Source organism: Hyaena hyaena, unplaced genomic scaffold (assembly GCF_003009895.1).
Source record: "Hyaena hyaena isolate Hyena2069 unplaced genomic scaffold, ASM300989v1 scaffold_327, whole genome shotgun sequence".
Classification (NCBI taxonomy): Eukaryota; Metazoa; Chordata; class Mammalia; order Carnivora; family Hyaenidae; genus Hyaena; species Hyaena hyaena.
The window spans coordinates 1,575,684-1,591,737 of NW_024080962.1; the positions used below are offsets into that span (position 1 = coordinate 1,575,684).

The 16,054-nt window shown below is 44.0% G+C and overlaps 1 protein-coding gene across 1 annotated transcript in view; it reads left to right on the forward strand.

Annotated features, from left to right (window-relative positions):
* CA8 (carbonic anhydrase 8) overlaps positions 1-16,054 on the forward strand; it is an 89,546-nt gene that overhangs the window by 50,220 nt on the left and 23,272 nt on the right. Inside the window, exons 5-7 of the mRNA XM_039249123.1 lie at positions 148-210; positions 2,777-2,825; positions 4,183-4,295. Coding sequence (XP_039105054.1) covers positions 148-210; positions 2,777-2,825; positions 4,183-4,295 — 225 coding nt within the window. The remainder of the gene's footprint in view (positions 1-147; positions 211-2,776; positions 2,826-4,182; positions 4,296-16,054) is intronic.

The following is a 16,054-nucleotide window of genomic DNA, read 5'->3' on the forward strand; positions in this document are numbered from 1 at the left end:
GACCCAGTTATTAATAAAAAGGTCATTTACTTATCCCCTGAGAAGGAAATTCAGGTGGACTTGAACTTCACTTTCTGTTAGTTATTTTGAGGAGACGCTGAGTATTTAAAAACTTTTGCGGTATGGTTTGTGCTTTATGTGTTTCAGATAGGAAAGGAGCACGTGGGTCTGAAAGCTGTGACTGAGATCCTTCAGGATATTCAGTACAAGGTAGGTTATGATTTAAAAGAAAATTCACCAGAAGGACTCACAGAAGAGCAGTTATTCTCACGGGCGTGGTTTATTACAGAGAAAGGTGACAGGTAAAAAATGAGGACAAGGCGAAGGTGCGTGGGGCAGAGTCTGGGAGAAACCAAAGCACAAGCTTCCTGCCGTTCTGCCCCAGTGAAATCGCTTAAGGGTGAGCCCGATTCTTTCAGCAGCGACGTGTCACGACACGCGTGCAGTGTTTCCAATCAGAGAAGATTACCTGTTTATGGGGACCTCATTAGGGGCAGTTATATACACGCAGGGTCTGTGTGACTGACCTCAGCTACTCTGACTCCAGCCCCCACACCCCAGCCCGAGCAAAACCAAGCATTATCATAAATCGAATTGTCAGGGTGAACTTATCTGGCCCGGCTGGTACAGCATGGCCCAAGGTCTCAGGCAGTCGAAAACACTCTTATCAGGCAGGGCTATTCGACGACCTCCTAGCCACTCAAGGCCAGTCCTGAGGACAGACCTCCTGAGGAGCAACCCAGGCCTGCTGAGTCACCCTTCCCACTTACCGGCGATAGGAGAGTTGTGTCAGTGAAACACGAATTGTGGCAATTCTACTTCAAAAAGACAAGCACACGTATGCTGTAAGATCCCATATCTGAGACAAGGTGATTTAGTTTGATCTGGCTGTGTGGTCATGCAGCCCAGCTTTGCTGGGAAGGCAAGTTCTGTTTTACCCAGTACTTTCGAACAATCACATCGAATTGATCGAATCTGAGTGGCCTTGGGGGGGCAAGAGCGTAATCCGGGGTGGCTTCTGGAGATGAAGCACAGAGATTCTGAGATCCAAGGCCAATCCCAGACTCCATCTGGGAATGAAGTCTGATTGGCTCTAGGCCAGCACAAGCCCGGAGCATCTTGAGTCAGGCAGCAGCCTCTTCCAAAGATTTCCCGAGCAGGCTCAGAGTGAACCCGGCTACCAAGGGGAAGCACAGACTAGTCAGAAGGCTGGTAAAAAGGAGGAAGGACATATTTTGATCGACATGTGTCTGCTAGAAATGGATTGAGAAAATTTTCCTTGTTTGCTTCTGCTCCTGTGACATCAGTCTTTCTGGAATACAGGGGGCTGGGGGACGCAAGTAAGCTGGATTCTCTCTCTTTATTCATGTTTATTTGTTTTTGAGAGAGAGAGAACAGGCATTAGCACAAGCGAGGGAGGGGCAGAGAGAGAATCCCTCACAAACCATGAGATCATGGCCTTAGCTGAAATCACGACTCAGATGCTGACCATCCAGGGGCCCCAAGTAAGCTGGATTTGTTTTGTTTTGTTTTTTTTTTTAATATTTTTATTTATTTCTAGGAGAGAGAGAGACAGCGTGAGCAGGGGAGGGTCAGAGAGAGAGGGAGTCACAGACTGAAACAGGCTCCAGGCTCCGAGCCGGCAGTCAGCACAGAGCCCGACGCGGGGCTCGAACCCACGAACCGCGAGATCATGACCTAAGCGAAAGTCGGACGCTCAACCGACTAAGCCACCCAGGCGCCCCGTAAGCTGGATTCTTTAATGTGTCAGATAGTTCCTGGAAGTGAGGAAGAGACCAAGAGGTTACGCATTAACTTGCCCTGTTATGTCTTTGTTGATAAAGGAACCTTCTAAGAGACCTCCACTTGCTGGGAGAGGTCTGTTTGTCTCTGGGGCCTGAACCATTTAAGTGGCACTCTTTAAAATACCGAGTGTAGGGGCGCCTGGGGGGCTCAGTCGGTTAAGTGTCTGACTTCGGCTCAGGTCATGATCTCAGGGTTAGTGAGTTCGAGCCCCGTGTCAGGCTCTGTGCTGACAGCTCAGAGCCTGGAGCCTGCTTCAGATTCTGTATCTCCCTCTGTCTCTGCCCCTCCCCTGCTCACGCTGTCTCTCTCTCTCTCTCCCTCTCTCTCTCTCTCTCTCTCAGAAATAAATAAAACATAAAAAAAATAAAATAAAATACTGATTGTAAATGTGAACCGTTGAATAATGGCACAAATATTTTATCAACTTTTAAATACAGCTTTGATAAAAGTTGGTAAGAATTGAATATTTTCACTCGGGTGTTAGTTTTCCCTCCGTGGAGGAAGAGAGCATCTAGAATACATCGGAGAGCTGAGTTACCAAATGCCAACGAACGAAACGAGAGTTTAGGAGGCAGGTTATCCTGCCAAGAAGGCTAGGAGCTGAGGTCAGGGCAGCGGGAGGAGGGTCACCGCGGAAGAATTCCCTGAACCGGGGTCCAGACATTTTACACCGAAGCCCGTCTCTGGTGTGCGTGGGGCAGACAGACGCCGGACAGACAGTGGTAAGTTCCACCCCGGGGCTGACAGGGAGCATCGAACTGTGGCAGCGAAGGAATCACCGAAGGCTCAACGCAGGAGCGACTTGTTGGAACCGGCCACTGTGGCTCCAGTGAGGAGACGGAGGGAGGGACCCACGGGTCCGTGGTGTCATTCAGAAAAGACCTCAACGTGGGTTTGTAGTGCCAATGGGTTTTTATCACACAGTTTAGAAATCTCGTGTTAACGTGGGGTAATGTTTTTTCTTTCTCAGGGGAAGTCCAAAACAATACCCTGCTTTAATCCCAACACTTTATTACCAGGTAGGAATAGCCGTGTGGATGTGACTGCCTTGTTTTCCTCAGACTACATATAACTATACATTATGAGTTAAAGTTTCTTTACAACTTCCATTCTCTGTAGTGGGTACAGTTTCAGATTGCTCGGAACGTGGGAGGAAACCTTTTGAAATACTAACCATTTTGTCACTTGTTTGCTGTTCTCCGAAGGGCTTCCTTTGGCTTTTTATTTGTAAAAAATTGCTGCCTCTGTGAAAAGGACAAGCATAATAACAGAACCTTGACATACTTCTTGGACTGGTCAGCGAGGCTCTTATTAACCTCTGAGTGAAGTAAACTTTGTATCTAAATGCGGTGATACTATTATTTAGGTGTTACTCTAATCATTCAAGTATACCTTGAATACTTGTATATCCTTCAAGTATAACTTGTAAGAGTTGTGTGTAAGATACTCAAAACGTAATTAGCAGTTAAAGGTTGTTTAGTATAAGATTTTGGTCTTTACATTTCTCTGCCTGAATTTCATGCTGTTTCTTTGTGTTTTAAACAAAACCAAATGGGCGGATGCATTGTATCTTCTACTTCCTACATTTAACTGTTTCATGGCAAACAGGTCTTTGGCGTGTGTTGAACGTTTATCCATCCTATTTGATTGTGAATTCCTCTAATGCGGGATTAAAAGATTTCTTAGGAGTGATTTGTTTTGTCCTGTCGTACTAGGCCTTTAACATTTTGCTGTTGAGGGAGCAGTATGGAGCTAGCTAGAACAAATGGTTGAAGACACACGTTGAAGTCAGACTGCTTGGGTTCGAATCGCGGCTCTGCTAGTTATTAGCCGAGTGACCTTGAGCAAATTACGTAACCTTCTGTGATTCAGTTTCTCCATCTGAAAAGTGGGGCTTATGACACTTTGTATCTTGTTGGTTTGTGGTAAGGGTTAAACAAGTTCGTATAAAGTGCTTAGAACACTGCCTCACATGGAGTAGGTATTGAATTAGTACTGAATTAAGTATGAATAAGTCAGGTCAGCCCTTCGGTAAAGTAAAAAACGCCACAGATACACTTCTTCTGAAGTGACTAAACTTGGCATACATGTACACATATGTGTCTACATGTCAAGTTTATATAGCCATATTTGGATTATAGAGTGATACATTGATAGAAATCACTATAAATAATAGAAAGAGTGTTCATCCTATTTCCCCATTAGTAATTTTCTCTGTGAGGACTAGTTTAAGAGTACATGTGTGAGGCTCTAGTTTAAAATGACTTCAGTCTGAAAACTGTTGGGTAGACAGTTTGTAATTTTGAAAATTATTACTGAAATCTTCGAGATTATTATTAACTTCCATTTTCTTGGCATGTCCACATGGTTGCACAGATCCTTTGCTGCGAGATTATTGGGTATATGAAGGCTCTCTTACCATTCCACCTTGCAGTGAAGGCGTTACCTGGATATTATTCCGATACCCTTTAACGATATCCCAGCTACAGGTGAGTACAGCGTTTTCAATCTTCCAGAAGAAGTTCTGAGTTAAAGGTTAACTATTGTTTCTGTAAAAGAGAAGTGTCCGTTTTATGTTCTAGCTTCCTTTAGATTCGTCACATCTTTGCAGATGAAAGTTAAATGTCTTGAACCAGTGAAAGCAATTGAAAGGTCAGGGATGAACCAAGCCCAGCTGTCACTTGTGATCTGTATTTTAAAAGTTAGTTTTTATAGAGTAAATAGAAGTCACTGAAATAGTCAGACTTTTGATTAGTCTGGTTATTTCTTTATGCAGGATTCCCCAGGAATGGAAAGGAGAAAGATCTTGGAAATGAGAGTTTTGGTTATTTCTGTGAGTCACATGGGCTTTATAGTACTTCTTCCTTGTCTTGCACAAGAAAGTTCTGTAAGCAGAAAGGTGAAGGGGAGGTAAAAGGAATGCTCTGGAAAAATCCAGACTGTTCTCTGGTCCCACTTTTGCTCATCTACTTCCCACCTTAGGCTTTGCATAGGTGCTCTAATGCTGATGCACGGGGTGGAGGCCCCAAGTTGAATGTCAAGGGATGTTGGCTGGTGGAACATGAGACGACATCTTTCTAATGTGTTTAAATAATGATTTTGATATTATTACGAAAGAGGTGCTTCCGATGTCTCCTGTCCTCCAGGGATCTAAGGGATGTGTTCTAAAAGGCTGTATTTTTTTTCTTCATGATCACTCTCAAAAGCCTTAAGCTACACTCCAAACAAACCAAGTTTCCTTTAGTAACATTTTGTACATTTTTATTATACTCCCTATCAGTTTATAAGAACTTTAAGTTTAGTAACTACTCAGTAAAGCCTTCTTTTACTTGTCCTTGAATCTTCAAAAATCCTTTCAGCCTTTAACAGTTTCTTCTTATTTTTCTTCCTCCAAGGATTAATTTTAAGAGTTCCCAATTGGGGCGCCTGGGTGGCTTAGTCGGTTAAGCGTCCGACTTTCGCTTAGGTCATGATCTCGCGGTTCGTGGGTTCGAGCCCCGCGTCGGGCTCTGTGCTGACTGCCAGCTCAGAGCCTGGAGCCTGTTTCGGAGTCTGTGTCTCCCTCTCTCTGACCCTCCCCTGCTCACGCTATCTGTCTCTCTCTCTCCTAGAAATAAATAAAAATATTTAAAAAAAAAAAAAAGTTCCCAATTTAGCTTCTCCATCCTTTTGCAGACTTGGGTCACACCACCTTTTGGCCTTCATATTTTTAACATAACAAATCCCTTATTTATTCATTTGTCCCATGTTCTTACAAGAAACTATCCCCAAGTGCCAACCAGACACACAAAGAATTTAGAGATTAAACCTTTACCCTCAGAAGGTTTACCGTGAAGTTGAAGAGGCAGACAGTCACATGGATAATTATGTTCATCGTGAGCAGTGAGGTGCTCCAGAAACGCATAGGAGAGACACCCATCCCTGACTGGGAACTTTTAAAATTAATCCTTAGAAAAAGAAGTAAGTGAACAATTCCTGAAAAAAAAAATTAGGAGTAAGTCTCATAAAGGAGAGAAAAGGAATTAGAAATTTGAGTCTAATGTTAGCAATGGAAGTTTGGACTTCTGCTGACGGGTTTTAGCACCAAGATGGTAGCTGTGGTAGCCACTCCATGTGAACATTTCAGTGACTTGTCACAGAAGAAATGTACTTCTTACTCAGGACCCAGCAAGTGGGTTTCTTACTCACGGTGAAGGCTCCTCTCTGCACGGTTGTTTAAGGGACCAGGGTGAAAGACACTGCCTCGCTCGCAACGTTGCCCTAGGTGTGGGCACGTGGCCAGCAGAGAGGGGAAGCGTGTGAAGAGCCTCCAGGGGGATTTTTTAAGGGCAATTTCTAGAAACAATGAATGCTCGTGCTTGCCTTCTTTTGCCTGGAACTCAGCCTCATGGCCGGACTGTGGGGGAGGCTGGGAGGTGCGTTCAACCTTCGTGTCCAGGAAGAGGAAGGAGTGGATTTGGTGAAGAGCTGTGCTCAAGTTCGGGAGGAGACAGGACACCAGCTGATTACAGAACCTTAGAGCAGCTGGAGGAGACAGCACCATGTGGGGAACGAGGAGGGACTTCAGGACAGCCGGGGGGTAATGATGTCCTGGGACTCAAGACGGGGGAGAGCATTGCCAACGTGTGGAGGCGAGAAGTTAATAGTGACAGATGCCTCAGAGAATTTCAGTGGGATGAGTGCTGCCCCCGGCGTGGCAGTTAACTGTACCTTATAGAAATGAGCCCAGATGCCAGTAGGTGGTTTTGGGAGCCACCCCAGTGCTGTGTGATTACCAGTACTGGGTGCCTAAGCACTGCTGCCTTCCAACTCTTGCCCTTTATGACATTACAGTTCCTCTGAGACCCTCTCTCTATGTGAGACCTTGTCAGGAAAACCTCACCGGTATCAGAGAAGGTTTCTACCTGTCTGGCCTATCTTTTGTGTCCTCCGTAGGAAGAATTTGGTTTTCTTGACAGTTAGAAACACCTTCAGAGCAATACCTTCAGAGGCTGAGGTGGATGTACAGATTTAGGGACATTGGCATGAGAGAGGGAGCCAGTGAGAACAAACAAGTGAGGTACTCAAGAAAAGAGTACGGGCAAAGAAGAGTCGAGAAGATGGGAGAAACGTTGTATTGGGACTTTTTCCCCAGACCTCCTATTTTTTTTTTTTTTTTTTTAATTTTTGAGAGACAGAGAGACAGAGCATGAGTAGGGGAGGGGCAGAGGGAAGGGAGACACAGAATCCAAGGCAGGCTCCAGGCTCTGAGCTGTCAGCACAGCTGACAAAGTCAGCCGTCCAACTGACTGGGCCACCCAGGTGCTCCATCCTGTCTCATCCTGTCTTTTCTTTTTTTTTTTTTTTTTAATTTTTTAAGGTTTTTTTATTTATTTCTAGGAGAGAGAGACAGTGTGAGCAGGGGAGGGTCAGAGAGAGAGGGAGTCACAGACTGAAGCAGGCTCCAGGCTCCGAGCTGGCAGTCAGCACAGAGCCCGACGCGGGGCCCGAACCCACGAACCGCGAGATCATGACCTAAGCGAAAGTCGGATGCTTAACCGACTAAGCCACCCAGGCGCCCCTCATCCTGTCTTTTCTAAGAGAACTCTTCTAAGCGGGTAGGGTCCCCTGGGACTCACTACTCTCCTTTTGCCATCTGGTTGCCCCAAGTTCTGGTTACTCTCACCGACATCACATTTCCAAGGCAGGGAAGGTCTGGGATTAGCAGGTGGGCCTGTGAAGGCCGTGCTAGTGGTTAGCTACCCCATCCAGGCCAGACTGTGAGAGACTGCAGCCTCAGCGGTCCTGATTTTAGGATCGCTCTGGGAATGACGTATCTCAAAGATCAAACATCCCTCGGCATTTACTTTTCCTATGACTTGCTTCTAGGACAGTGATATTATTTCCTTATTGTTGCTGCAAGTGGCATCAAATCTTAGATGGCTAAGTTTCAAAGCATCGAGGCTTAGCATACAGAAAGTTTTGTGACGCTGGGGATACATTCATTGGCTTTTACATGTCACTGACCCTGCTTATAACAAGCAGTTACTGATAGAACATGATAATATTTACCATGGTCCTGTCTTCCTTTACCCTTGTGATAGGCAGAGGCTAGCATGTGGAATATCTCCTTCACGAATAATGTGGGTAATTTATTCACTAATTCATGCATTAATTGATTTGGTAATTTGACATTTTCTGTATCCCAGGTACCATAGTAGGCACTGAAGTCAAGGACCAAGAAGACATGGTTCCAACCTCAAGGAATTCACCATCTCGGGGGAAAGGCGAATATGTTCGCATTTAAAGAACAGTAATTTCGTGTGAACAATGCCTTGATATGACATGAATATGGATTTGCAGTAGCGCACGGGACAGATGTCAGATAAGATGTAGCCATCTGGTAGACCTTCCGCAGGCCAGGTGATGGGGTGTGGCACAATTGTTAGTGTCCACACAGGCACAGAGGACTTGGAGATGCAGGCGGTTAGCATAAAGGGCCAGTGGCATGAGATGAAATTGGAGAGATCAAGGGCCTGACATTCATCAGAGAGCCCGGAGACTGTGCCGTGGAGGCTTCCCAAAGGCAAGGACTTTCTGGGGTGTTGTGAGAAAGAGAGACGAGGCCAAGTTTGAATTTGAAAAGCCTCTCTGTAGGTGCAGCACGAAGATGGAAACCTTAGTGAAGCCTGTGACCGTAAGATGAAAGGAGGGGAATGGTTCTCGAAATAATAAGGGGGTAGAATTGGTGATGGTGACATTGGAGGGTTTCCAGGGAGGATGGACCACATATTCCTCCCTGGATTTTGGTTTGAGTGACTGCTAGGTGTGGAGTTGCTCTTCACCATGATAGGGAATACAGGTGGAGTGGAGGAGCTGGCTTTATGGACGGTGTTGGGAGTTTATGGTTGTAAATGCTGAGTTTGAGATGCCTTCGAGACATCCGAGAAAAGGGCGTATCATATAGATGAAGGTTGAAGCCCTACGTGTAGAAGAGAAAGTCATTTAGGGAGAGGGAGGGAAAGATGCAGCGCGCTGGGCCGTGGCCCCTGATCAGGGCGTGCATCGTAAGACCTGTCCCTGTGCAGTGACTCCACAAGTGGGGAGAGTCAGGAGGCTGATGTGGCGTGATGTCTGGAAGGCACAGTGGTGGGTGGGCATGAGTTTTAAGGAGGAGGGAGCGGAGAGATGCAAAGTACCCGATGCTGCATGCCCATTAACTGAGGGGCTGAAAAGTAGTCATTGGATTTAGCCACAAGGAGTGGTCTCAGACATGGAGAAGAGTCTGAATCCACAGTCCTGCGTGTTCAGCTGCCTTGTTTAGGGGTACTTCTCTAACGGCAGAGCAGACCTTTAGCAAAAAGTAAAACTTCATCACCACAATAAATTTCCATTTATGGGAAGTTAAGATTAACTTTGGTGAGCCACAAAGGAGAACATTCTCAGTCCCTCTTAGAATTCCATGAAGGACTCCCTTGCTAGCATGTTAACGCATGCGGATGTGAATGTTGAACGACAGTGTGAACGTTAACTGCTGTTCTGTAAATGTGAGCCATAGTGTTCTACCACCGTGTTGACTAGCATGCGGTGCTAAAACTCCGAGACAGATCACGTGCCTTTGTGTCTGGCTGCCTTCAGAGGAAGCCTTGCTCTCTCTTGTTCCTCTGAGTAGGATGAGTGATAAACCCTAAGCCTAACTCACCGAGTCCTGTTCCTCGATTGTCGGGAAAAAGCTCTGTCTCCCTACCTGGGAGCCCAAGCCAAAGGCATGTGTTTTGGAAGGAATGATCTCAGCTGCTCTTGAAAAGAGATAACTTTCCAGGTAGCTGCAGCTTTTGAAGAAAAGAAAGATTTGGGTACTGTTTGCACAAAGCTCCATGACATATCTGTTCAGAAGGCAGCCGTGTTAAAATACACACACACACACACACACACACTAGAGTGATTTTGAAAAAAAATCTTAATTTTAGGAAAATATAAATTAGTCTGTCCATTGACTTGAATGTTTCACTGTTGCTGCTCTTAGAATTTCAGAGAAAGCAGAGCAATAATGGAAATGGTCCAGAGAGGGCAGGAAAAATGAGAAGGACCAAAGAGAGAGATGTGATTCTAAAGTTCAGAGCAAGAAAAATTGAGACAGCTCATGTTATTATTGCCCTCAAAGAGGAACAGAGAAAAGGGGAGGGATTGGATATAAAATAACAGAAGGAATAGCAAATAGTGACAGAGTCTTTGCATAGCTGAGAAATATGAAACTGTATTGAAGGAAAAATGTTTCCTCTTAGATCACAAGGTTAACATATGTAAATTAAGTTGCTGGGTATTATTATGGAAATAATAGGTATCTTGAAAGGCAGCATCTGCCACAGGACAATAATGTCTGCACTAGTCACATTAAAGTAAAAGCTCTAAATCATCATACTTTTTCATGAAATGCACAGCAGTTCGATTTAAGGAGGAGTCATCTTCTGTTGATGTGGAGTTACAGTTAAGCCCATCATGGCGCATTTCCGTCTTTCCGAGTACTCAGAATTCTAGAGGATGGTGGATGTGGGAGCCTGTGCTCAGTTGAATTGTTTGTATTATTTTTGGTTAGCATACCATAGGCTAGCGGGAAAAAGCATGCTATTGGATGGATTTGAATGAGTGTAATTTTCTTTTATTTTGCTGTGATCTGTAACTGTTAAATTACTTTTCAATAAACAGTGGTCTCGGCGTTAGGAGGCTAAAGGAAAATTTTTTTTCCAGCTGAATTGTTATGCTCGGAGATGAGATTCCAAGAACAGAATAAAAAATAACCAGATTTCATCAAGTGTGTCAACAGAATTTTGAGACACATCCTGATTTCCAGAGACATTAAATGTGAACAACACTCAGGATTGATAAAATGTGGTTATTTTTATAAAATGGCACATGTACAAGTATGTGCATGCGCGCGCGCGCACACGCACACACACACACACACAGATGATTGATGAAGTTTTACTCTCCTTTTCCTACCTTTTTTCTCTCTTCTTTTGTTTCTCCTTACTCATCTGTTCCTATTTCTTAATTTATCTGCTTTCTCAGGTTAGATGTGCCTGTCTTTGTTTTTTATCTCTCTCAGTGGTACGCGACCCCAGTGAAGCAAAGGAATATAAATGTGTTTATTGTTTTTCGCTATGTGGACGTGTGTCTGTTAGGACTTGGAAAACCACTTTTAATTTTCTTTTCTTCTCCATTTTCTGTCTTCTTCCTCCTTCCCCATCCTATGTTTCTTACAGGTTGGAAAGTGGGACTCTTCCTAACCCCAACAGCCCGAGTCAGGGCATGGTGTGTGCTTAGCCAGTGGGACCTGGGAGACCGCTTGGTGCTGGGTGACCAAGGCAGTGTTATTACACCCAGGACTCAGCGGCGGTGAGAGCACACTTCTTCCTGTGTGCGCTCCACGTGGGTGTTGAGGAGCTGTTAGCCGTAAAGACCAAGTTGCTGTGGGACCATGGCATGGTCATGTTTGCACATCGTTTCGGGGGCCCTGGGATGGCTCACTCAGTTAAGCATCTGACCCTTGACTTTGGCTCAGGTTGTGATCTCATGGTCGTGAGATAGAGCCCCATGTAGTCGTGGAGCCTACTTAAGATTCTCCTCTCTCTCCTTCTGCCCCTCCCCTGTTTGTGTGCTTGCATGTGTGCACTCTCTACCTCTCTCTCAAAAACAAACAAAAAAAAAAGATTTCCAAATGATTTTGAATATTTGTTGTAAATTTTCTTCTGTGTCCATCGTGATTCTCAAACTTGGGTGGGATTGTTAGAACACAGATTGCTGGGGAGAGCCCTGGGTAGCTCAGTCAGCTGAGCGTTGGACTTCAGCTCAGGTCATACTCTCAAGATTCGTGAGTTCGAGCCTCACACTGGACTTGTTGCTGTCAGCACGGAGCCCACTTCAGATCCTTTGTCCCTCTCTCTCTGCCCCTCCCCTCCTCTCCAAAGTGAGTAAACATTAAAAACACACACACACACACACACACACACACACACACAGATTGCTGGCCCTCACAGAGTTTCTGATTCAGTACGACTGGGATAGGAACTTATTCCAGGAAGCACGCTTTAAGAACCCATGCTTTAAGCACACATTTACCTCCGTGTATAATTTAGAACAGCCCTCTAACACCAGAATGCCAAGTTGTGAAGGTAAGCATTGAGCATTGAGTATCCAGTGGAAACACAAGTCACATATATAAGATTAAAACTTCTGGAAGTCACAATAAAAACATCTAAATAGATGAAACTAATTCAAATAGTAATTTTAGCCCGATGTACCCCAAATATCATTTTAACGTGTAATGAACATAATACATCATGGATGGGATGTTTTTACCCTGTTACTTCACGCGAAGTCTGACTCCCACCTTGAGTTCCGTGTTCTCAGCACATCTCAGTTCAGACCAGTGGCATTTCAAATACTCACCTCAGGGGCCACAGGGGATTAGTGGCTACTGTCATGGATAGTACAACTCTAGATCTTCTCTGCTGGGACACACGGTTTTCCCTTTCTTAAAATGTATTATTTTTAGGCACCTGTGAGGATTTTTAAGTATTTCCGCAGTGTCTTCCCTGAGTGGTCATGAACTCTAGACTGTAACTTTTTTTTTTTTAATGTTTATTCATTTTTTGAGAGAGAGATAGAAACAGAGCATGAGTGGAGGAGGGGCAGAGAGAGAAGGAGAGAAAGAATCTGAAGCAGGGTCCAGGCTCTCAGCGCAGAGCCCGATGCGGGGCTTGAACCAATGAACTGCGAGATCATGACCTGAGCTGAAGTCCAGTGCTTAACCGACTGAGCCACCCAGGTGTCCCCCCACCCCTTTTATTTTTAAAGTCAGCAGCCATATATTTATCCAACTAGTATTTTTTGACATTCGATACATAAGAAAGAGTGAAAACAGAATAATGAACAACACAAACACAATACTTCCTTTCAAAGGTTCATTCTCTAGAACAGAGCCACGCAGGTAAACAGTTGTAACTTACTGCATAACATGATCCGCTTGGCATATTGTTTATTTATTTATTTATTTTTCTTCTAAGATTTTAGTTGAATTCAAGCTGGTTAACATATAGCATATACGTAGTATTGGTTTCAGGAGTAGAATTTAGTACTTCGTCACGTACTTGTAACACCCAGTGCTGATCCCAACAAGCACCCTCCCTAATGCCTGCCACCCATTTAGCCCATCCCTCACCCTCCAGCAGCCCTCAGTTTTTTTCTCTGTAGTTATCAGTCTCTTATGGCTTATCTCCCTCTCTGATTTTATCTTATTTTATTTTTCCTTCCCTTTCCTTATGTTTTATCTGTTTTTTTCCTCAAATTCCACATATTAGAAATCATATGGTGTTTGTCTTTTTCTGACTTACTTATTTTGCTTAGCATAATACACTCTAGATCCATCCACGTTGTTGCAGGTGGCAAGATTTCATTCCTTTTGATGGCTGAGTAATATTCCATTGTATATATATATACCACATCTCCTTTACTCATTCATCTGTGTATTAGTTGATGGACATTTGGGCTCCTTCCATAATTTGGCTATTGTTGACAGTGCTGCTATAAACATTGGAGTACACGTGCCCCTTGGAGTCATTTTTCTGCCTTTTGGATAAATACCTAGGAGTGCAATTGCTGAGTCATTGGTAGTTCTATTTTTAACTTTTTGAGGAACCGCCATACAGTTTTCTGTAGGGGTCCCCTTTCTCTGCATCCTCACCAACATCTGTTGTTCCCTGAGTTGTTATTTTTAGCCATCTGACCGGTGGTATCTCATTGTGGTTTTGATTTGTATTTCCCTGATAATGAGTGATGTTGAGCATTTTTTCATGTGTCAGCCTTTTGTACATCTTCTTTAGAGCAATGTCTGTACATGTCTGGACTGTAATTTTGATGATGCTTGCATATGTGTAGTTCATCAGTAACGGTCCTCAAGTAAAGATGGGAAGACAGTGGCAGAGATCAGGACTGAGGGTTGGAATACGGGAAAGTTGACATTATTGTTGCTGGGGAGAGGATCTTTTCTTCTCTAAGCTCTCAGAAAAGTTAGATCAGATTAAGGAGTCAGTGACAGAGGAATTGGTTTATGGATGAGAAGTCAGTAAAAAAAGACGGAGCAGCGGTTTTAGAAAAACAGTGAGATAGTGGGTTGAAGAAAATGAAATAAGTGAAAATAAACAAGGCTGAGTACATGAAGGCTGGGGAGTCATATAAATGACATATAACATATAATCCCAGGATATATAAGTATATATGGACTGTTTAAGTACAGCTTGCTTTTGACTTGCTTTTGATTGCTGCCACGAGGAATTCTATTACTCTAATTCATGTATTATCATTACCTGATGATAAAAGAAAATAAGATGAGCACATTGACCTTTATGTGTTATTTTTCTCTTTTAACATGATAACAGAGATGTAAGTCAAAAGAAGCCTGGTAGAGGATATTCATAGAAACTCGGGAACTTTTAAAAACAATTAGTGCCAAGCTTGAAGCCGTGTAAATTGGCACTTTAAATGCTCTCCTGAAGAAAGCAGTTTCAAAGCTGAACTTTGAGTCAATAATCTGGTTCATGAGTCAATGAAGGTTGGAGTGAATGCTTTAGACTAAGTAGAATGCATGTCCGGTTCAGAGAGCAGTAGCTATTCAACTCTGCTACCTTCAGAAGATGAGGATTTCTCCCGGAAGCTTGGGTCTTTGTTGTCTCTCTCTCTCTCTCAATCTCTCTCTTTCTTAAATTGGTTAAAAACAAATAGCCGTGTTTAAGTAGAGTAGCATTAAAAATCAACAAACTCATCCTTGCTGATACGTGTGATAGCGTTAGTCTCTGCACTGCTCTGACATTTGAATTTCATTGCAGACTTTTGTCCTGAAAATATTATTCTGCTCATTTCTCACTGTCTGTCTTTTCAGCGGGAGATAACGCAGTACGCATTTGAAACCATTTGAAGTAACGGAAGGTTTTGGGGGTAGTGACTTCAGAAAAATTGGCATTTCAGAAGGACATGTTTTTCCCTCAATCTCTGTTGACGTTTGAAGTCTTCAAAGCATTGCTATGATCAGAGAAAAACATTTCTTTGTGAAATCGTTCTCTCCAAGAATGCAGTGATTTGAGCGTGGCCGGCTGTGGGTTCAGATCATCTGTACTGGAAGAAGCTGTTTTCACTGAATTTGCTCTCAGGCTGAGGTCTGGGGCTTGAAAGGTTTATTGCCGGCTCAGAATATGTAAATATAAAATTAACCTGGCTTTAAAAAAATAAGCTTCCAGGTCAATCCGAGGAGAAGTGGTTCCTAAAATACGTGCACACTGTACAGTTTCTCATCCCTGTTGCTCATCAGTGATCCCCATGCGTGTGGTTTGAAGATTCTCGCTGCAGCCATTACATGGGATTGACACATGAAAGTGAACGCAAGAAGGAAGGTCTTTCTGTGTTCTCAGTCAGTCGGTTTACTTCTGGTCTGCTTTTTCCATAAAAAATTCTAGCTAAATGTTGATCTCAGGATGCTAAAGGCTCGACTTCAAAAGAAGTCGCGCTAAAGAAGTCCGTGTGCCGGACGTATGCTCAGCAGTGTTCATGAATTATCTCCCTTCTTAGCCCGTCCTCCAAGTACCGTTAGTATCATCTCTTTCTACATGTGTGGAAACTGAAGCTTAAAGAGGTGACCCGATCCACTCATTTTGGGTCGTAGGGGTCAGAGCCAGGGTGTACACTCGGCTTTGCAGGCACGGCCCCACTGCCTTCATCTCCACGTTCTCCTTTTTGAGCTCCTTTCTACTTCGTGAGAAACGCAAAGTACACTCCGCACATGATGACTGGGGATTCTCACGCAGCCTTGGTTCTAGTTTTCCAGGTACTGCAGTCAGCAATAGGTGCCGCCCATCTTCCCAACCTAAGACCCCAAGAAAGTCTAGTGACGAACCACTGTGTAGGTTGAACGGCCACTTGCCTATCTCACTGGCACTGCTTTAAGAGTACTTACAGCACGTCGGTGTTCTAACAAAGCAAACAACAGACCAGCAACAGGTCGGCCAGCCTCATCCCACTGATTTAGGGAAATCATTTGGAGACCTGAGAAAATAAGTCCTTAGAGATTAGATTTCTAACTTGGGTTCCAATCCAACAATACTTACTTTTCGCTGTGCTCTGTTTCCCAGCGTGTACGAGTGGTGGGAATTTTAGAATCCCGTGAGACTTAACTCTTTTGGAGTCTCAGAGCCTCTTCTTAGGAAATGCACGTGTAAAA